Source organism: Leptodactylus fuscus, chromosome 7 (assembly GCF_031893055.1).
Source record: "Leptodactylus fuscus isolate aLepFus1 chromosome 7, aLepFus1.hap2, whole genome shotgun sequence".
NCBI classification, from domain to species: Eukaryota; Metazoa; Chordata; class Amphibia; order Anura; family Leptodactylidae; genus Leptodactylus; species Leptodactylus fuscus.
This window is the reverse complement of record NC_134271.1, coordinates 109,916,606-109,937,942: the sequence shown is the minus strand read 5'-3', so window position 1 is coordinate 109,937,942 and position 21,337 is coordinate 109,916,606. Positions and strand designations below refer to the sequence as shown.

The following is a 21,337-nucleotide window of genomic DNA, read 5'->3' as shown; positions in this document are numbered from 1 at the left end:
TCTTAATTTCATGTGCCATGGAGGCTGGCTTTACTATAGCCATCAGTTATCCCCATACCAGATAAGTAATTCCCTGTACAGGCCCTTTAACAATCCACTGTTATGGCCGAGATTAGGCATGACTGGTCAGAAGGTACCCAAGCATTGGCCTGCTATATGGTAAAGTAGCATTACACGTGGGATATTCAGTATGGCCGTCCATGAAATGCATGAGCTTCATGGTCTGGCTCATTGGGTGCGGGGTTGTCTGCATTAGACAATCCTTTCAATCCAAGCAATACAATTTAGTAAATATGTTTTCTGTAAAATATATAATTTTATATGTATGCTTTTATTTCTTAGAAAATGCAGAGGTAAAGTTTAAAGATTTTCTGTCAACCATGAAGAACCTGATTTTCTCAGAAGATGAGGCAATGTCTGTGGTGGAGATGCTGAAAGAGAAATCCAGTTCTGTGAAGGAGATAGTCAACAAGGTAAGAAAATGTGCACTCATACCAGCTTAACATTGTTTGCTTGAGGTCCTCAAGTATAATCTTAAGTTGAACACCTTAGAGGGTATGGGATCACTGGAGTACTGGCCATATAATGGAGCTGTGGGGTTCTTCTATGGCCACTGCCTCATTCACATATGTATATGTGTATATATATTTATATTATAATTCATGTATATACATACATATAGGATATAATCAACGGTACTTTGGTTGTTGCATCCTACTGTTTGGGATTACATGATCAGAATTTTTGGTTGCGGGTGTATTTTCCCATCTTATTAAATGACACCATGTTACTAGGATATGTTGTCGCCCTCTGTTGTGGTTCTGGCCCCACCAATCCAGAGAATGTTCAGGGAAAATTAGAGAAAGGGTTGTTTTATTAAATAGTTTTTCAGGCTAAAGTTATTGATGACCTTTGCTTAGGATAGATTATTGATATCATTGACACCCAGCACCGCCGTTAATTAGAAACCACTGGTACGTGCACAGAAGAGGATGCTAGAAGCAAATGTGTCCACACTGTGTTGTGGCCATGTCACTCCCAACTCTGCTCCTTCTGATCTGTTGATGACCTGTTCTAGGATATCCTTAGGATAGGCTGTCATTAACTTTTCCCTGGAAATCCCCTTTAATGCTGCACCCCTTTCTGACCCCCACCAATTAGAATCTGATAGTATATCTCTAGACTATGCCAACACTTATGCCTTTAATTGACTGTGTTCTGGTGGCTGTTGTGCCGCAGCTAAGCTCATTTGTAGCTAAAAGCCTCATCTGCTACATCTGAACCAGACGCATTCACAGTACTTTGTCGTCTTTGTAAGTGAATTGTTCCTGCCTCTGAGCAGTAAAGCAAATGCCCGGAGTCTACTTTCAGCTCTTTGTCACCAGTGACAACAACATGATGTTTCCGGATTGAATAACACTTGAACTCATTAGTGTGGGTGGGTTTCCCTTCTGTTGGGTGAACTCCAGCTTTGTATAATTGCTTGTGCCAATGTCTGTAGGAAGTATCACAGAACGCGTTCTTCGCCTATTGTTCCATTTCATTATTGGCAAGTATAGTGGGAACGATTGAAAATCCAAGTTTCTCTCATAACTGGATTATTAAAGACTGTACTCAGTTACCCTCTTGGAACATGTAAGGTAATCTCTTTAATATTAATGTTCTATATATTTTTTTCATTCTTGTCCTCAGGCAAATAAGGGAGATTCTGCTGCATTACTTCAGTTACAGGAAAAGGAAAAGTTACTTTCTGCAGCTAAAGATGAAGCCACATTAATGAAGGAGCAATGCAGACAACTCTCACAGGTAACCTGCGGCTCCTTTGGTATCCGCTTGTTGAGTATGGTTTCTATTGACTATATAGTTTTGTTGGTGGATGTGTTTTATAAGGGTTGTTTGACACTGGTACTGGTGCTGCAATGGAGCTCTCTTCCTGGTCTTCCGTTTCCTGCGATGTCTGCTGGTACGGGTCAGTAGTGACGGTTCTTTTTTGCTAGGTGACCACTGGAGCCGGTCACAGGTCTCATTGGTGACCTCTTCACAAACCCACTTGACTCATTGATCTCAGCAGTCTTGTGCTGTTTGTGAAGAGGTGACCGCTGAGGCCTTTGATTAGCTCCATTGTCAGTCGGGGAACTTGTCCAGCAGACGCTGCTGGAAACTGAAGGTCTGGGAGAGGTAAGGATTTTTTTTTTTTTTTTTTTTTGCTTATTTCATTGGGGGACACAGCACCATGGGGTATAAACCAGGACACTAGGAGGCTTACACTAGGAATAATAAAAAGATGTCTGCTCTATCTCTGGTCTATACCCACTCCATAGATACTATGCTAGCCAGTTTTAGACTTGTGTCCATAGGAGGAGGCAGACATGACCTGGCTCAGGTTTTCTATCTTGCATTGTTTTTATTGAAAGCACTGCACTCCGTCAAAGAGTGCCTTGCCAGTCACCCTGTCCCGACTACCACTGGAATGCCAGTGACCTATCACTTGCAAGGTCCACCAAAATGTTGGCCCTGCAACGCTTGAAGACAGCAGATTGGGTAAGAACATCAGAGCTACCAATCCAACCGCCTCCATCTTAACCCCCCTCTAAAGTTAAAATGTGGTCAGCATGAGCCCATCTGTTCTTACTGCCTTCCGCCTATGCCAACTCTGGATTCTCCCAGCCCTTCTCCAGTGGACCCTCCTCCCAGACTGGGTGGCTTCCCTTGGCTGGTCCATAAGTGACCTTGACAGACTTAACCATCCTGTGATGTAAACTCTGGAACGGCTGCCTTCCCAGATTGACACTCAGTCAGCGACTTTTAGTCGTGTTCCCATATGCCCTCATCACCCCCAGTTTTTCTCCAGGAGCCATCCTCTCAAAAGGACCAGGAAATGATCCTGCAGGTGATTGTCCTCCTCCCCTTCCTCTAGGCTTTCCATCACAGTGCACTGCAATAGACAGAACCTTATCTCCCTCTGCATGGTCTATTTCTCCTGCGGATACTTCTGACTCTGACTTCATGATCATATTTGCTGCTACGTAGGAGTGCAGTCAGAGATACCCTACACTTCTCTGAAGACCCTGATCCTACTGCTCAAGAGTACATCTCCTTCCACCACAGTTTCTGCCCTCATTGGTCTTCTTTAACCATGGGCTGTTTGACCATATCCTTGAAAGAAGAATGGCTTCACCCAGACTGTCCCATGCCTTTCACTAGGAAGTAGGACATATTTTTTTTCCATTTCCAGACCAGTGTGTCTCCAAGTGATGAAAGCCTACCTATCACGTTGTCCACCGTGGGAGGCTCTCACTGGCCACCATTCTACGCTTGGTAGATTCCACCTCCCTCAGTGATCCCTCAGACAAGAGGATGAACTCTCTCTCCAAGACGGCCTTCGCAATGACTGGCTTCTCCCTGTGGCCTTCTTTGCTGCATTTCCTGGGCCAAACTGCTTCAGAAACTCAACTCCATTCCAGCTGCTTGTCTTCCAAATCCTGAACGGTTCCAAGTACTTTTTGTGATGCCTCTCTGAAAGTAGCTCGCCGTTCTGCCTAGGTGACAGCCAACACAGTGGCAATCTGCCGTACTGGTTGGATCTGTTTGTGAAATGCTGAAGTCGACTCTCTAAGAAGTGCATGGCCTTTCCCTTTTCTCAGGACAAACAAGGCTGGCTTTTAGGCAAAGGCCTAGAGAAGCTCATCTCTGAAGCTACAGGGGGAATAAGCTCTCTTCTTCTTCAGAGCCGTTCTAAGTGCCAGCCATTCTCAGCATTTTCTCTCTTTTCATGGTTCCACCTCTTGCTCCAGATGACAATCTTCCTCAGACTCCCATTCCAAGAAGCCCTCCTTCAAGACCAAATCTGCCTGGCAGTTCCGCACCAAGCCCACCAGGTCTTCCGCTTCCAAGTTCTCTACTTAAAGGTCGTCCCCCACTTGGGGCTCTTTGGGTGGTAGAGGTAGGGAAGGGGGTGCGGAAGTAGTCGCTTCTCTAAAGAAAAGTACTGGGACGTCACTCATGTGTCTAATGTCCTATCCTTAGGCCGCTGAAGCCTGTGCGGCAAGGGGCAAGGACTTCTACCAGAAGAAGCATCATGCCTGGACCGCATTGGGAGACCACTGGGTGTGGTGTTTTTTAATTTAATTTTATTTTTTTCACCTTCCCCCACCTCCTTGGGAAAAAAAAATGTGTGTATTCTTTTAATAGTAACTATGGGTGTATTCACACAGTGCAGTTGAAGTGCTGTGAAATCATATCAAAACTATGAGACATAGAAATGATTGCTGTTTGGTCATTCTAATGAAGGCATTTCACCTGTAAAACCACAATGAATTTCCTATGTTTAACTCAAGCTGCCGAATACAGGTTTTCCAATGTGGTTTTTACTAGAAACTGAAAAGGAAATGTATGTGGTGGTGGTATATCTCTATGCTGAATATCTGTAGTGCTACATTGGTCGTCTTGATAAAAAAGCAGTGGTGGTTTTGTAGATTATGATTATAAAATATCTCTTTCTCATGTTACTCATATTAGATCCCTTTAACTTAGAGAGGATGAGCTGAGCGTCTGACCTAGACAGATCACATACTGATGACTTTTCCTGTGGATTGCCTGTGGATAAGTCATCCGTATAAAAAATTTTATTTGGTGGTGGAAAATGCTTCTAGGCTAAGGCCCCAAGTTGTGGAAACACAGATATAATTTTTTGTTGCAGATTTTGAGCCAAAGCCAAGTATGGGTACAAAAGGAATGGGAGATGATATAGGAAATCCTTATACTTCTATCTTCTGCTAAATCCAGCAGCAAAATCTGCAACAAAAATTTTAAAAAAGGCAACGTGGGGCTTTCGCCTTAGTGACATAGTATTTCTATAGACAGCTTTGTATCTCATTGCCCCTATTGTACATGAACTGGCTGAGTAAAGACAGATGTAAATAACGAAAAATAGTGAAGTATATTGCCAAGGTTATTTATTTTTTGCCTGTACTGTTTATGAAATAAATACATAACGGTTTACATTCGCTAATGCATTTCGTAACTGTGCAATAGTGGTTGTTTTATTCTACAAATGATACGGAGACTTATAATGTATTTATTAATTCATTTCATTAAAGGAACTGATGTCTGAGAAGCAAAAAGCAAATTTGGTTGAAGGAAAAGCAAGAGAACGTATCAGCCTGCTGGAGAAAGAGCATGGAGTTCTCCAAAGCAAGATACATAACAGTTACCAGGAAGCGCAAAATATGCAGGTCAAAGTAAGGAAATGAGAAATCTGCTGAAAAATGCAAGCGTGTATTTAATCACAATGCCTAGTGAAACTCTCGTAGTTTGGGTGGTGTTGCTGTGTGCACACACATTTTTACACTGGATTTACATGTGCAATTTATGTGTTTTTGCTCTGAACTTGTTCCAGTCACTGCAATGCTACCACTAGATATAATAGCAGGATCACCTAATCACTCTAAAATTAGTATTTAACCCTTAAACACTCTGCAGCATACTATTGCGTCACACTGAGTTTATAGTTAGCTCCGTAAAAGAATGACACACTAATGCCCCAGGCACACTTTGAAAAGTTAAAAATAAAGAATAAAAAATAAGTTAAAAAAACCAACTTTTATATTTAAAAAAACACATGCCATAGACCAAAAAAGATAAACCTGTTTTGTATAAGTCCTCACTATGCAAAAATTGCATTATTTATCCTTCCCGATGAACAGCATAAAAAAAAAAAAAAAAAAGTGTTCAAACAAAAAGTGATCAAAAAGTTATCCATACCAAACATTGGCACCAATAAAAAGTACAACTTGTCCCACAAATACAGAGCCCTGATGTATCTCTGTCAACAAAACAGTATAAAAATAGGTGACAGAATACGGTGACCCCTGAAAGGTTGTACATTTTCTAAAACTGACCTTTTATTTGTAAAAGCAATATAAATCTAGTATCACCGAAATTGTGATGGTGCCAAATGAAAGTACAACTCGTCATGCAAAGAAGCCGTCACTTAGCTATGTGGACAGGAAAATAATAATAATTAAAAAAAAAAAAGTTATGAATTTTTTGGCGGGGAAGGAAAATATGAAAAAAGTCGCCAAGCATTAACGTACATACTACTCTTTCTTTAAAGGGTTAAGGTGGGCGGCTGTAGTAAGATGCTGATTTTTTGATATATAAAGTATGTAAAACTTGTCTTTTGTTCAGCATCATTATTATCAGCATGAGACCTCTGGCCTATTTTCTGTCCATGATGTACTTAAACAGTTCATTGCCTTTTATCCTTTTACATGTCAAACTATAAATAAGTCTGTTTACCATTCCGGACATACTTCTGTCAGGCTACGTAAATGTTGTTTATATTGGGTCTCCTTATCTTTCACATTTCCACATCTTTTCCACCCCTTAGGCCTAATGCACACTGGCCTATTTCTGGTCCATATGTACAACGGGCTACACATGGACCCACAATAGTGCACTTCACACCATTGTATTTCCACGTGGAGGCTCCTTGTGGAAAAATCTGTCTGCAGACATACATACTAGACGGATGTATCTAAAAATAGGAAATTTTCACTTATTGAATAGTTTTGTTTATACATTCACATGAACTGACCTTGTGCATATTAAGTTCTCAGGCGTCCGGCCTTCACTTACTATGAGACTGAGAGATCCTGTGTGACTTGCCCTTGGGGAGCAGTCTTAATTTTAGAAGGGTTGTCCCATGCTGATAAGCATTTTCTTAACGGAGCTGACTTGAGAATCATCTAATCACCATGGGGGTGGCTATTAAAAGTCAGAGTAAGATGTAACCAGCAATGTGTTTCCGCTGCAGCGGTTTCTGGCCCCATTCGTGATTTGTGGTTGAGTTGGGTATAGCATGCTAGTCTCCAGAATCTCTTCCATTATTGGAGTGATGGGCCAGATCAGCCGTGTGAAAAGCGCCATGCTGCGGTTCACTAAGTTATTGAGATTGCTTCTGTACAAGAGCAATCTTGAGTGACCAATTCCCTTTTTTCATTCTCAGGATTAGTATGGGGGGCCCAGGGGTCAGACCTTTCCCAGTGATGGTGTTATGGCGTAGCATTACAAAATGGGAATGCCTCTTTAAGCATAAAGGGAATCTAAAGGAACCATGAGAATACAGTCCAATCCATCAGCCTTAAATATATTATACAGGGTTGGCCATAAGTATGGATACACCCAGATAATATGGAAGTGGTTGCTGATATCACCTTACCGTTTGTGGCATATTAGTACATGGGAGGGGGAAACATTTGAGGCCGGGTGACTCCCATGACGGCCATCTACAAAGCCGCCATTTTGGATTCAACTTCATCAATGGAAACCGGGGTATCTGCAATTGCTAAGTGATGATGTGTTACCCTCTCTGTGCTCTGAAGCTGGCACACTCCCTGAGTTCTTCCAGCAAGATGGTGCACCACCACATTACAGATGTCAGGTCCAAACGCTTCTTGATGAACAGTTTCCTGGCAACCACTTCCATATATATATATATATATATATATATATATATATATATATATATATATATATATATATATATATATATATATTATAAACTGGGTGAAGTGAATCAATGATTGACATTAAGCATGTGCATACTCTACATACAGAGAAAGCTGTCAGTCCCTAGGAAATCCCACCCACTGGACTCCTAAAGCTTTGATATAAATAGGATGCAGGTTATACTAAATCTTTCCCTATAATACTATATATCCGTCTTCCCAGCTCTTTCTACTCTATAACAAGTTGCCCGCAGAACACTGCTTGTTCGACATGTCAGGTTTCCTTTTAAAAATATTATTCAGTTATGACTGTCCCTATCTGTGTATGTCTTTGAGGAAACCTTGCTCTGTGTACGTCTATTATTTGGCTGCCCATTGAACTCTGTAGGCTCAGTGAAATATTATATCTTTCTGGCAAAATGTGGGCAATAGTCTGGATTGGACAATCCCTTTAATTGTGGGACGTTTTTGTATTTGGGACATGTTAGACCACTTTGTGCGGTGTTATAAAGCCGGCTGTGCTGGCATATACTAGAATACGTTTGCCTGAATAAAAGCACTATATACTAGTATATTGTGCAGAGGTTTTCTCCCATTATTTCCGTTTCTTCCCACCCTGTACAACACTTTCATTTCCTACTTCTTAGTTCCTCCTTATGTACTATTGTTTGACCGCTCTAACCCTGCTACCACTTTAAGTAACCCCGCACGCAGATGTTACATTTATAGCTGCGGACTGAACCATGGCTCAGCTTCATTTAATACCAAAGCAGAATGTAAGCTGAGAACAGATGGTGCCCCCGAGACATCCTTCAGCGTACCTGGGTGTGTAGATATGTACTTATAAATAACCTGAGTCCTCCCTTGGATATGCAGATTACTTTGTCTTGTTTCGTAGAGAGACGGACACAGGAAATGAGGCTCCGCAGCGTGGGCCGCCCTCTGCTTTTACACTCACTATATTTTTAAAGTAAAGCTTATCCTTTGTGTATGAAGAATATATTAGGAGGAAAACCTTGATGATGATGGCTATTTATGCATTTATAGGACGCTTCCAACAATTATTTTTATTAAAGTTATTGAGAATAATTAATTTCTTAATTCAATTATCTTATTTACACGTTCATTATATTTTTAGTTATATGTGCTGTGTACAGTGCTATAATGAATTACCTCATTGGTTAAGTCTGAGTTTAGCGGAGTCACTTTTTATATTGTTGTATTGGAAGATTATGCACGGTGACCCCAAAACAATAAAGTGGAGCTCCACCACCCAAAATCATAAATAGAAACATCTATAAACACATGCACGTTTTGCGCATGTTTTTAACTATGTGAAGTAAAGATTAAATTTTATTAGGCATGCTGGAGAACTTTTTTCCTTATTTTGGCTTACTTACATTAATGTGACCACCTGTCGAAATCCAGAATAGCCACCTTTGGCAGAGCGGACTGCTGTGAGACGTGCAGGAAGAGAGGGGATGTTGTGGTGATGGTCACTGGGATGTTGAGCCATGCCGACTCCAGTGCCATGGCCAGCTGCGCTAGGTTATATGGTTGAGCATCCATGGTATGAACAACCCGATCAAGATGGTCCCACAGATTCTTGTTTGGGTTCAAGTTCGGGGAATTTGCTGGCCAAGGGAGTATGGTAAACTCATCCTGGTGCTCCTCTAACCACACACGTACACTGCGAGCTTTATGACACGTCGCATAGTCCTGCTGGTAGATGCCATCATCCTGAGGAAAAACTATTCGCATGTAGGGGTGAACTTGGTCCGCAAGGATTGATGCATGCTTGTGTTGATCCATCGTGCCTTCCACAATGATGAGTGCACCCAGATGGCTGATGACACGTGCCTTCTGCGATTGGTTATTTAACGTTGACGTCAAAAGTAGGCGGTGGTCACATTAATATGACTGGACTGTGTATGTGGGGTTGGCCGTAACCAATGTAGATACATTGTCCACCTTTAACAATTGATGACCTGTCTTATGGAAAGGTCATCCATTCTGTATTCGGCAGGGATCCAACTGTTGGGAACTCTGCAGATCAGCTGTTTCTTGGCATGCAGTTTCTGGTATTGTCTAACCACTTTGTACTGCACTGCTAAATCGCCATGCTTTTCGTACTGGTGGTTATCGGTGTTTCCGCACTTCTCTATACATTTGAATGGGACACTACTTCTGTACTCATTACTACCACTACTAAAAGTATGGCAACTTGGAAGTGGCCACCATGTTAGCAATACTGGAAGATCCGTGCTCCATGGTACAGCTGATCTGCAGGGTCCCGACAGACCCCTGATGACTACAGTTTTGTAAAGGTGGCTAACATCTTTAAGATGATTACAGCCCACTTGGTGACTTGTAGTTTTCAAGATTTCTATCCATTTTCTTAATTTTCGAGGTTGCGCTCCCTTATTTGGCAGACCTGTAAGTCCTATGTGTACTCCAGCTCGCATCCATAAAATTGCTGCCTCTGAAGGGAAGGTCTGCGCCTGTGCTAGATTCCTGTCCCGTACAGGGAAGGGGCAGTGTGTTTACATGGAGGAGGAGGGGCAGTATCGTCAGTATGGACAGGATGGCAGATTTTCTGTGACTTCAAAAAGTGGTGCAGAATCTAAAAATTGATATATTAGTAAGTAGGATATATTATTTTATCATACTGACCCTTCATATGCTGTACTGTGTATTTTTAGTTTCAGAAGGTCCACGATCAGTTGGAAAGCCAGATCGCGCACCTGAAGCAGGAAAATGGTATCTTAAGAGATGCTGTGAGCTCTGCTACCAACCAGATGGAAAGCAAGTATGTGTCCCTCCTCTGTAACCATCTAATACTGCCATGATCCGAACAAACAATACTTACCACCACCCGTTTCCTCTTTTCAGGCAATCCAATGAGCTTATTAAGCTCCGTCAGGACTACGCCAGACTTGTCAAAGAGCTGACTGACAAGAACAATAGCTTGGCACAAGAGGAGCTGCAGAAAAAGAACCACGAGCAGACGGTTGCTGGACTAAAGGTGCGGTGTATTGTAGGGCAGAAATTTTCATGCTTAGATTTATGTGATACTGCAGTCCTACTAGGAACTTGGTTCTCTGGGTAATTGGAGTGATATGTAGAGCAGAATATAACCTTATAGAAGAAGGAAGAACTGATGGTCATCGAAATTCCTCTCTCTTAGAGGAGTAAGAAGAGCCTTATGATTCATACCAAAGGTAAATCAATTGGCTTCAAGTTAGTTTTATAGGGGCGTTCTACCCAACACCAGACTCCTGTTAAAAGGTGACATTGTAAGTGACAATCTGCTGGAATTCCTGCTAAAGTCCAGAACCAGAGGTTGATCAGGATTAGTGAATCGTGACATGTCTTCCAGAAGCCATGAATAACTTGTCTGGTATTGCAACTCAACTCCATTAAAGCAAATAGACCTGAGGTGCTGTAGGCTGGTGTGGCACTGTATTTTGGATGAAATAAGCTGTGCTTTTCTTATGTTGGACAGTTCCTTTAAAGAGAACTGGTCATCAGTTTCATGCTGCCATAACCAAAGCCAAAATGAAATACTGGTAAGCATATAAAGGCTTATTTATTAGGATTAGTGGTTTTCTGAATGGTCTCATTGGAATTTGCACCCAATTTTTGACACATGCACGCTTCGCCATAAATTAGGCGCGTCCTCTGTGGTTCGTGCACATACACCTTGCTGGCATAGATTCCTGGTATCATTACATAATAATCAATAACCAATGGCTCTGTTCTACCATACTTCTTTTTGAGCAAATTCTGATTTGTGCAAAATTGTGTCTTTTTGCTTTGCTTGTGCGCCTGCTTTCTGATACATTCATGAAGCAAATGTCAGATCAGAAAACTATATACTCCTCTCTTTATATTGATAGCTCTGCTTTACATTACTTGACTCATTTCCCACTTCCTATATCCTTTGCTTGATGAAGAGATCTAAGTATCCTAGAAAGCTTGCGACTTATTCTTTCAGTTGGTTTTTACACAGCCCCATAGTTCTGAAAAAAGGTGGGCATAAGGAGAAGTGTCTCCTGAGTGGCACCCTCCAGCTTCTCCATGCATTCATTCCCAGATTTCCTGCTATGCAAAAATGAGGACAGACTTGAAACAATGCTGGGCAGGGAGAAACTGAAGTGGAGCAGATTCTCCTCCCCATACCTTTCTTTCACGGAGCCTGCTAGTATTTCATATTGCTCATGTTTACTACACTATAAAGCTTCCCTTTAGGAATCCACTGGGGCCTGTGGTACATGTGTCAGAGACAATGATGGTCATTGACGAATCATTGAAGTCAGTGATACGCTACATGAGCATTGGGTAAAGGATTTCTTGAGACAACTGACATCTGCAAGCATCAGCTAAGGCCTGGTTCACATCCACATGCTGTGCAGAAGGACGTTCCTGACAGTGTCAGGAACGCCCTTCTGACTGTGAAGAGCTACGGTATCGGTACCGATAGCTCTTCACCTGGGGCACAGATCGGGAAAGCCAAAAGTGGGCTGAGTGCAGCGCACTGTCTGCTTTCCAGCGGTATATAGAACTGCCTGTGCCCCAAACCATGAAAGGTCCTCTTTTTAAGTATATTTATGAGCAACTATAGCTATTTGCGGTTATTGGGTAATGGGCATCAGGCATTCTTGTGTTTATACACTTGTTTTCGCTTTCCAGGCTCAGATGCAAGACGCAGAAAGAAGATGGGAAGAAGTTGAAAGCTACCTAAGGAAAAGGATGTCTGATTTAGAAATGGGCCAGCAAGGTCACTACAACTTTCTTTTCCTTGATGTCTGTGCTGTACCGTATGTTCTACATATGTAATAGACTTCTGTTGTCCATGGTGTCTTATAGTTTGTTTATTTTTGGGATGGTGTTTCTGCTTCTGTACAGATTTGCAGGGAAAACTTATATCCAAAGAGGCCGAAGTCCAAAGTTTGCACAGCAAATTGACAGATACTATAGTGACCAACCAGCAGATGGAGCAGAGGATCATGCAGCTTATGGATGAAGGGCAGGATGACAGCCTTCAGATGCAGGTGCAGGTACTGTCTTATGGAGATCCTTCCACAAAACTTCATATTTCCATTGCATGTGGTGTACATTGGGGTCTTGATTTCTCTTGTGATCTGTTTTCACCCATAATACACGCCACAATTTTATGATTTACATTCACATATAGGGTTCTTGTCTTCACTTTTTCCCTTTGCTAAAAGCTGACTTGAGAAGGAAATCTTTCTCTGGGAAGTTTTACTTTTTTCAGGGTAAAGCAAACAGCAGTAGGGGAACAAATGTATATGCTTGTCATTGAGATATGTGAAGTCACATCATGCTTTTTGCCATGGAGATGTTTTCATGTCAGATATTCCATTACTTTTTTTTTTTTTTTTTTTTGCTTTTGATCATGTTATTTGTCCATTTTTTCTTATTTCTTTGGAACGTTAAACCATGTGCATGCCCATTATATCATATCTTGGTAGTGGCGTACGTCACTACCAATTTCCAGTATTAATGGTGTTTTTTTCTGGAAAACCCAATAAGTACTGGGTATGTGGTCAACTATAAATAAAAAAAAATAACATTTTTTTCTTGATCACACATAGGAATAGCTTTAAGAAAGGCTATTCTTCTCCACACCGCCGTTCAGTAGGAATCCCGGTTTTCGTCTGTATGCAGATGAGTTCTCTCACAGCACTGGGGGCGGTCCTCAGCGTTCAAACAGCACTGGGGGTGTCCCTAATGCTGCGAGAGAAATCTCCAGCACTGCCTCCATCTTCTTCAGGAATGGCCTTTCTGCACGTCTTCTTCCGGAGCTGGGTTCAATCTTCTAGGTCTTGGGGAGAACAGACTGCCCATTCCCGTGGCCACAAGAAAAATGGCTGCTTACATACTAAGTTGTGTAAGCAGCCAATTTCTTGTGGCCACTTGCACAGTAAGCTGGTGTAAGCGTTTATTTTCTTGTAGTCTGTGGGCATGCGCAGTCTGCTCTGCCTGAGGCCTAGAAGATTGAACCCAGCTCCAGAAGAAGAGGCGCAGAGAGGCTGTTCCTGAAGGAGATGGAGGCAGCGCTGGAAATTTCTCTTGCAGCATTGGGGACTCCCCCAGTGCTATTTGAGCGCTGGGGACCACCACCAGTGCTGTGAGAGAACTCATTTGCATACCGACGAAAACCGGGATTTCTACGGAACGGCGGCCCGGAGAAGACATCTAAAGGTAGGAATAGCCTTAAGAAAGGCTATTCTTCTCCTATGTGTCAACCAGAAAAAAAGTGTTTTAATGGTAGAATCCCTTTAATCTTATTGACTGTGATATTTACCATCACTTGCACGTGGTGTTGCTGTTACTGGTGTTCACATATGTAATCCATTTTTATTAATGCTTGTAAAATACCTAATACTTAAAGGGGTTGGCCACTTTCAGACCAATATTGACAAACAAATGTACAATAAAAAGATATACAATTTTCCAATATACTTTCTGTATCAATTCCTCACAGTTTTCTAGATTTCACCTTGCTGTCATTCATTCTGTTACTTCTAGAGGATAAAAGTGTGACCATGGTCATGTGATGAGCACACAGGTGTACAGCTGCTGTCTAAATATTGTGCTGTGACTGTAACGAGTGACACCTGTGTACTCATCACATGACCATGGACCGTAAATCACATGACCATGGACAGTGTTTTATCCTCTAAACCAGGGGTAGGGAACGTACACCTCTCCAGCTGTTGCAAAGCTATAACTCCCAGCATGCATACTTGCTCTGCTGTTCTTGGAACTCCCATGGAAGTGTATGGAGCCTGTTGGGAGTTGTAGTTTCACAGCAGCTGGAGAGCCGAAGGTTCCCTACCCCGGCTCTAGAAGTAACAGAATGAATGATGGAAAGCTGAAATCTAGAAAACCGTGAGGAATTGGTACAGAAAGTATATTGGAAAATTGTATATCTTTTTATTGTACATTTGTTTGTCAATATCGGTCTGAAAGTGTCCAACCCCTTTAAGTAGCAAAAAAAAAAAAAAAATTTAAAATGAAACAACATATACAGATCTCTTTCTTCTATGTAGGTTAGCAAGAAGGAGGAGCAGATGGGAGTAGCACTTAAAATGCAGCATCTGTTTAATACACCATGTATAGTTTGTAAGCATGTTTACAACCCAGACAACCACCATAGCAAATAATATATGTGAAATAGCTCAAAATGTAACATTGTATAAGTCTGTTCAGGTTAGGCAATCCTCTTGTCAGCCTTTGATCATGTCGGAGACTTTGTATATACAGCATAAATCATTTGAGTTTTTTTCTTGTTCATTGTAAGGATTTACTGAAGCAAAATGACGCCCTCAATGTTCAGATACAGAAATACCATTCTCAGATGCAGGCTCAGGTAAGAACAGCAACAACATGATGTGTCGTCTGATCTATGTGCTCAGAGAGAAGACGGCAGTGCTGGTGCTCAGAGTAGCTGGCCTACGTCATGTTCTTTTCAGTGACTGTAGGCTCGGTCTACATACTTTATGGCATTATAAAGACACATTGAAGCTAGAGATGAATGGTAAAGGTAGACTGTAGATAATCTTGCCCTCGCTGGTTGTCAGTCTGCAGAATTTTCTATTGTTCCTAAAGCAAACAGTCTTGTAATAATTCTGCAGAGAACACGGAGGTTAATTTTTTGTTTTTAGTGTAGTCAGGATCTCCTGCTGCAGCCAGTTGTCTTACGGCCAAACTCAGGATGATGAGGAGGTGGAGTGGGGATGTGAGTTCCTTCTAACGTCCAATTATAATGGCCTAGAGCAGCACTGCTTGTTTGTTTCCATAAGCCCTGACCAGGTTGTTGGCACTTAAGTGCAGCAATTTACCAATGTAAACTCAATGTATAGTAGTGCCATTCTGTTGGGATCAATTTGCAGCTTATCTGCTTAACGGATGGACAGAACGGGATGTCAATGTACGCCAAATAATGAATTAATGTGATCATAATGACTAGCTAGAAACCACTTTTTTTTCATGGAAATCCCCTTTTATCGGATTGAGAAGTTTTCAGTATTTAGTATGTTTTTGAGTCCTGGGCCAGATGTGTGGGCAGGGTTTTTTCAGGGTCTTCAGAATGGCGTCATGGTCCTCAGTATAGATAAGACCATGATCTTGATTGATAGTAAACGATCTCTTTATTCATTATTTTGATTTGTTATAGTTACATTGTGTCTTTTTTGCCTACTATAATTGATTGGGTTATATTATTTTTCCCTTCCAGTCTTCAGCTTCAGTGATAGTGGATGAACTACAGAAGAAGTAAGTGTCTCCAAAATTATACGTGGGGTTGGCTGGGTATAATGCTTTAAGGTTAGTAACCTCAAGTAGATGTACAGGGTTGGTTTCTTGGTTAAAACAATTCCCCTGCTGGCGCTGCAAAAAGACGATGATCCATCCACCATAGCGGCAGCCTAAGGGTTACCAGTCCCTATTGCTGACCAGTGAGCACTTCCATCATTGGTTACCAGTGGGGCCTGTGTTGCGAATGAGTGTAGTTCTCAATTCTCACTGCTTTTAACATTGTCCATGTTTGCCTCTCACGCCCTGGACTCAGTACTGTGTGAGGATAGATGCCATTATACTGTGGGGGTTCTACAAGGAGACATTATATTTTGCATGGGGGCTCTAAATTGCGTCATTATACCATGTGTGAGGCATGTGGCGGCATTAACGAGAGCATTGTAGTTTGTGGGGGCGGTAATTGGGCAATATAGCTTACCACTTAAAACTTATAGAAAAAAAAACGAGCACTTTATTATAGAATGGAAATAATTTGAGCTTTGTCACATACTTGCGGGCATATGTAAACCAGAAGAATGTAAGGGAAGAGAAGACGTCTCATTGGCTCTGGGTGCTGAGCATAGCAGTAACTTTACTCCAGGAAGATTGTGCCCATTCAGCAGGCATCGGGAAGAAAGAGAATATACTTTCAGTAGCTATGCAGTGGGTTGGGAAAAGCATTGATACACAATTGACTGCAGTGCATCCATCATAAGAACAGTTTCCCCTAAGATCAGGATATAGTCAGTAAATATTGTCCCTTCTTGTGCTTAGTTTATTGTATTATAGGTGTAGGAAAGCTCCTAATATGGCCAGTATATACACTGTTTGTATCCAGAAAAGTATATCTCTGCTCTGCTGGGTCTGTTGTATTGATTGTGAAGTTTTTATAGTTTTTGACAGATTGTGTGACCCCGAGAGCTCTGTTAGTAAAAGGTGTTTAGAGTTTTGTATTTCTGATAATATGACCTTTTTTGTTTTAGAGTTGTGGAGAAGGAAATGGAATTAAAAAAGATGGAAGAATCCTTGGCTCTAGAACGTGCTAATTCTGCAAACAATGGTGAAGAGCTCAAGGTAGGGAAGATGTTAACTACGGAATAGTTAGGAAAGAGACAAATAAAACTGGTAGCGACACAGTCACTGTCACTGATTTTATTGTCTATCTGATATTAGTTTTTAGGGCTGCTGTTCAAAGGTGGTGGATTTTTAAAAAAAATAATTATAGTCGCATGACTCATTGATTTCTATGGGAGAGTGTTGTGGGCATGCTCTGTGACCTGTACAGAGGTCATTGTAAATGGATCCTGTACGTGGTACCTTTTATTTTAATTCTGCTTGTGAAGAAACTGAGAACGCTGCTGAAACATGATCTCTCCAAAGTAAGATGTTTTGTCTATATAGAGGCCCATTTATAAATTAAATGCAGGTAGTGACTTCGAAAATATCAATGTTATCAGAAAAAATTGTGTACACTGTAATAGGTCATTTCTGTATGATGCACTCAAAGTGAGCTCTGTTCTGCTTCCTTCTGTCCTCCACATAAAGGTATCCGCTAAGGAAATATATCTGTAATAGAGCAGTGAACTGATGAGTAGAAATGACACAGCTTTGTTTGTCAGACCAGGCCTGTTCATGTACATTGTATGTATGGCCATCGCTGTTAGAAGAGAATGGGAATGAGTTGGCATCACTGAAAAGACAATAGGGAAGATGTAATAATCAATTTTGGCATAATTTGTGACAAAAAACATGGTCTAACATGCCTAGCCACATTTATCGAGTGTGTTAGACACATTTTAGACCCATATACGATGTATTTCAAAAAAGGATTATGGCTTATCAGATAGCTGACACATCTGAAGTTGCACCGCAATACTCCAAAATTTTGCAACGTTTTTTTTATCCTAAGCTAAGACAATTTGGTGTAAAGTTAGATCAGACTGCCGAACATACACCAGATTTATGAATGGGTTTATAATCTGCAACTTTATACTAGACGGTTTTAAGTTGTGACAATGTTTAAAACTGCTTACATCTGTCCTACAAATAAGTGACATTTTTGAATTTATTTTATTGCAGGATCTCAGGAAACAGAATGAATCTCTAAATGTTCAGATACAAAAGTACATTGCGCAAATACAGGTCCAGGTAAGCTATGAGCATATAGACCTTGACAACAAGATGTATTGGGGAAGCCTGTGGTTTGTGGGGTCAGACTAACCCTCTCCTTTCCAGTGTTGTGTTGTTGAGAGCTGTTAAACAATTGTATATGTACTAGAATACTAAGGGTTAACTTACACCAAGCGTCTTCATTTTTCAGGCTTCAGCATCAGTCATTGCTGAGCAGCTACAGAAAACGTAAGTACATTGAAAAGATGTAATTGAATGATTTGGGACACTTGGTTTATATAAATGGTTCACATTGTTTAAGCTGGGACCAAGTATTAAGTGTGATAAAGAAGATTTAATTGACCGACAAATAGGCTTTCTATATTGCTCACCAATGGGCATTATTCCGCTGTAATGGACGTTCAAAGTCCCTTACGGTGGTGCAGGTGCCCACCAGTGTATTCACTTGGTTTGTTGATCCTAGTTATTTAACCTATAAATGCCACGGTCAATAGTGATCGTGGTATCTATGGGCTTTTGGAGGGAAGGGAGGAGGCTGGAGGCTTTGACTCCCTTGCAATCTCATTCTTGCTTTTACATGGCAGTTGCATGCCTGATGAAGATCCCAAAGGCTGCATTAGCATAATCCTATTAGGCCATGCTAGAGACATGTATTCTAACACCTATTAGGATTAATACAAAGTAACCTTTAATATCATAGCAAGATAAAAAGAATGGTTAAAATAAGTGATGTGGGTTGTCACAGCCCCCCAAAAAGTTACCACTAGTCTGTGATATGGGAAGTAGGTGCAAGGAAAGCCAATATACATAGAATAGCAGCCTATCCCCCACCAGATAATGTCTAAATTAGTCCCAACGACACCAGATATGTCTACATTCACTCCCCCTGTATATGCTGTAACAAACCATCCATTCTCCAACCAGCAAGCACCATGTCTAAACACAAACCAGCTCAGCCCCAGAGTTCTATCGTCTGTTTATTGCCAAAATACATGTTTCTGTGCTTGATTTATGTACATCCTGAGGGGAGTTAGATTTCATTTTTAACAGACACCATCCACATGTGGGCATGTCTGGTGCCACCCCTGGGCAGTAGCGTTTCTGTATCTGGCTCTGGTCTTCGCATGGAAGTGCAATGCATTATAAAAGTGATGAGAAGATCGCAAGTTAGTCCCCTAGTGGAGCAAAAAAACTGGGGAAAAACATAGTGTAGTAAAAAAAAAAAACCACATATTAAGGCTGGGGTCACATCCTCATCGGAGTCATACAACACATTGTGTCAGCGAGGACCTGAGCAAAACAGCTGTAATGTTATTCTACCCACATGCGAAATGGTGTAAAATGAAAATGATACCATAATGGCAAATTTTTTGTCTTTTGGCCACTGAAAAGTGTTCTAAAAAGTGATCAAAAAGCCTTGTGTTCCCTCCTGGAAAAAAAAAAAAAAGCCATTGCACAATTTCATTAAAAAATAAACTGCATAAGTTATAGATCTTGGAAAGAAGTGAAAAACACAAAAAATAGGTTGGTTAATTAAAACATTTAAGTATTAAGATATAGAAAAACAAGCTGGTTGCTAATGGGTTAAGATTAGCATTTTATTCTTTGGGAGAAGTAGAATGGATTAAGATCTTTCATCTGTAGCTTTAGCTTTCCATTTGCTCTTCGCTGTCAGATTTCACTATTCGCTCCTGACAAGGAGGTGGAAGAACTTACTAGACACATCTTTTGAGTGGTAGATGTAGCTGGAAGGAGGAGTCATGGCAAGACCGTACCAGCATATCCGTATTACAGCTTGTAATTATGTGCCGCCATACTCTGCATAGATCACATGTAAGGGCTATGCTCATTCACATCCACGTCTCAGATACTGGTAGTGGCACATCACTCGGGGTCTTTATAGAGAGTGATAAATGAGGGGTCTCTGGCTTGCACACTGTAGTCAGAAAACAAGGGGAACATCTACTGTTTTTGCTTGTTGCCTTAGTGATTGGGATCTTTCCTGGGACACAGTATACATTGTTCATACTGACAGCTTCTGTATATTTCAGCTTGTGACATCTCTGACAGTAATTGTGGGGTTTTATTGTCTTGGCAGCATTGAAGAGAAAGACAAGGAGATTAGACAGGTGAAGGATGCTGTTGCCCTAGAACAAGCCAATTTTGCAAACAGTGGAGAGGAACTAAAGGTAATACATGAGCTGTTCAATGATATAGAAGGTATAAGGGGCTTTCCAGCATTTATATATTGATGACCTATCCTTAAAGGGATTATACCATTAAAATCAAATTTTTTGTCGATCACACGTTGGAACAGCCTTATAGAGTACCATTCATGAGTTGGGGCACATGCGGTTTTATATACTGCTGGAAAGCCGACAGTGCGCTGAATTCAGCGCACTGTTGGCTTTCACGATCTGTGCCCCAGGTGAAGAGCTATCAGTGGCGTCAGAAGGGCGTTTCTGACAGTAAGTCAGGAACGCCCCTCCTCACAGCAACGCCTATAGTGCTGTACTGTGAGATCACGCTCTCACAGTACAGCGCTATAGTTGCTGCTGTGAGGAAGGGTGTACCTTACTGCCTGTCAGGAACGCACTTCTGACAGTGAAGAGCTACAGTACTGGCACCGATAGCTCTTCACCGGGGTCACAGATCAGCTTTCCAGTGTTATATAAAACCACATTTGCCCCAACTCATGAAAGGTCTTCTTTAAGAAAAGCTATTCTTCTCCTACCTTTAGATTTCTTCTCCATGCCGCCGTTCAGTATAAATCCCAGTTTCCGTCGATATGCAAATGAGTTCTCTCGCAGCACTTGTGGCGGGCCCCAGCGCTCAAATAGCACTGGGGGCGTCCCCAGTACTGCAAGAGAAATCTTCAGCACCGCCTTCATCTTCAGAAACAGCCTCTTCACGCGTCTTCTTCTAGCGCTGAGGGTCAAACTTCTAGGCTTCGGCCAGAGCCGACTGTGCATGCCTGCGGCCACAGGAAAAGTGGCCGCTTACACAGTAAGTAAGCGGTCATTTTCTTGTGGCCTGTGAGCATGTGCAATCTGCTCTGCCCGAGGCCTAGAAGTTTGAACCCAGCTCCAGAAGAAGATGCGCAGAGAGGCCGTTCCTGAAGATGATGGAGGCGGCGCTGGAGAGTTCTCTCGCAGCATTGGGGACGCGCCCACTGCTGTTGGAGTGCTGGGGACTGCCCCCAGTGCTGCTAGAGAACTCTTTTGCATACCGACGAAAAACCGGGATTTATACCGAACGGTGGTGCGGAGAACACCTCTAAAAATAGGAGAAGAGTAGCCTTTCTTAAGGCTATTCCTATGTGTGATCGACAAAAAAATTAGATTTTAATGGTAGAATCCCTTTAAAGTCAT

At 41.6% G+C, this 21,337-nt stretch overlaps 1 protein-coding gene across 13 annotated transcripts in view; it reads left to right on the top strand.

Annotated features, from left to right (window-relative positions):
• KTN1 (kinectin 1) overlaps window positions 1-21,337 on the top strand; it is an 88,917-nt gene that overhangs the window by 27,727 nt on the left and 39,853 nt on the right. For 10 of the 13 annotated variants that reach the window (XM_075282733.1, XM_075282732.1, XM_075282722.1 and 7 more), the window contains exons 5-17: window positions 343-473; window positions 1,693-1,806; window positions 5,100-5,240; window positions 10,214-10,320; window positions 10,404-10,536; window positions 12,204-12,291; window positions 12,420-12,571; window positions 14,842-14,910; window positions 15,778-15,815; window positions 16,820-16,910; window positions 17,916-17,984; window positions 18,157-18,194; window positions 20,065-20,155. In XM_075282733.1, coding sequence (XP_075138834.1) covers window positions 343-473; window positions 1,693-1,806; window positions 5,100-5,240; window positions 10,214-10,320; window positions 10,404-10,536; window positions 12,204-12,291; window positions 12,420-12,571; window positions 14,842-14,910; window positions 15,778-15,815; window positions 16,820-16,910; window positions 17,916-17,984; window positions 18,157-18,194; window positions 20,065-20,155 — 1,262 coding nt within the window. The remainder of the gene's footprint in view (window positions 1-342; window positions 474-1,692; window positions 1,807-5,099; window positions 5,241-10,213; window positions 10,321-10,403; window positions 10,537-12,203; window positions 12,292-12,419; window positions 12,572-14,841; window positions 14,911-15,777; window positions 15,816-16,819; window positions 16,911-17,915; window positions 17,985-18,156; window positions 18,195-20,064; window positions 20,156-21,337) is intronic. The other 3 variants (XM_075282731.1, XM_075282723.1, XM_075282721.1) reach the window with 1 other exon arrangement.